We start from the raw sequence: 992 nt of genomic DNA, 5'->3' as shown, positions 1-992 counted from the left end.
GGGGGAGAGGGCAGGGGAGGGGGGTTGCTATAGGGCACATGCACTCACCAGAGAGACAGAAAGCGAGAAATCATTTCACCCCCCCACCCCCCAGGGGGGATGGTCACGCAGCAATCCCTTCTCCTCCATTCTTCTCTCAGGATCTTGGGCACGCAGGCACAGGCACCCAGCCTGAGTTTAAGCCACCGGGTCCAGGACTTGAACCATGGTCGACTACATGGGAGTCCAGCAACATAGCCATTATGCCAACTGCTGGTCCCAGCAGCCTCTGGTACTTGACCTTTCCAAATGCTCTCCTGCCTCAGCCCATATGCACCAAGTCCCCAGTCTCCTCACTGAGGTCTTCCATGGCCCATACTTCACCAGTGTCCTTACGCTATTGTTGCCATGGAAACAAGGAATTACTGCCCACTGGCTTCATGTCAGCCAGTTCCTCTGGGGGCAGTGGGCTCATAGCACTGGCATGCCCACCAGGTGACTCATGTCATTGCCAGAGAAAGTCCCTGGCACAGCTGGCCTGGGGAAAGCCCGAAGCCACTCCCCCTGAGGACAACTGGTCCAGAGAAGGCAGCAGGCATTGCACCTTTCCCCCAGCAACAGCTGCCAGGAGAGTTCAACCCCTTGCAGCCCCTGGCAGGCATGCACCAGCCCCTCTTAGACTGAGCGCTGTGCTCGCTCTCAGCCATGAGGTTTGTGCACCAATCAGCCATTTCTGCCCGCACGCAGCACGCAGCCTTAGCAATCGTGAGCTGCCAGCCCTGCCCCCTCCCGACAAGCATCCAGGGCGTGTCACATTCCCACCTTCACAGCCACCAAGAAGGGGGACCCTGAGCCCGGGCTGGTCGGGGTTCCCAGCTCACACTCCTCCAGGAGAAATACATCTTCATCCTCCAGAACCTTGTCCAAAAAGCCTATTGCCTCCTCTTCCTCTTCCATGGCAGCCGGAGCCCGCGGAGGGCAAACAGGAAGCAAGGTCCACGCAGTAGCAGCAG

The 992-nt window shown here is 58.8% G+C and overlaps 1 protein-coding gene across 4 annotated transcripts in view; it reads right to left on the bottom strand.

Moving 5' to 3' along the window:
* The window catches only part of ABR (ABR activator of RhoGEF and GTPase), a 172427-nt gene that overhangs the window by 95515 nt on the left and 75920 nt on the right, over window positions 1–992 (bottom strand). Inside the window, exon 1 of one of the 4 annotated variants that reach the window (XM_006167511.3) lies at window positions 802–981. The exons of 2 other annotated variants lie outside the window; for them this stretch is intronic. In XM_006167511.3, the coding sequence (XP_006167573.1) occupies window positions 802–936 (135 nt within the window). In that variant the 5' untranslated portion in view covers window positions 937–981. Of the gene's footprint in view, window positions 1–801; window positions 982–992 lie in introns of those variants that run through there. One more of the 4 variants, XM_027767914.1, reaches the window with a different exon arrangement.

The sequence above is a fragment of the Tupaia chinensis genome, unplaced genomic scaffold (genome assembly GCF_000334495.1).
Source record: "Tupaia chinensis unplaced genomic scaffold, TupChi_1.0 Scaffold144899_1, whole genome shotgun sequence".
In the NCBI taxonomy this organism is placed as follows: Eukaryota; Metazoa; Chordata; class Mammalia; order Scandentia; family Tupaiidae; genus Tupaia; species Tupaia belangeri.
Note: the sequence above shows the minus strand (reverse complement) of the source record. Positions and strands in the feature narration are given on the sequence as shown.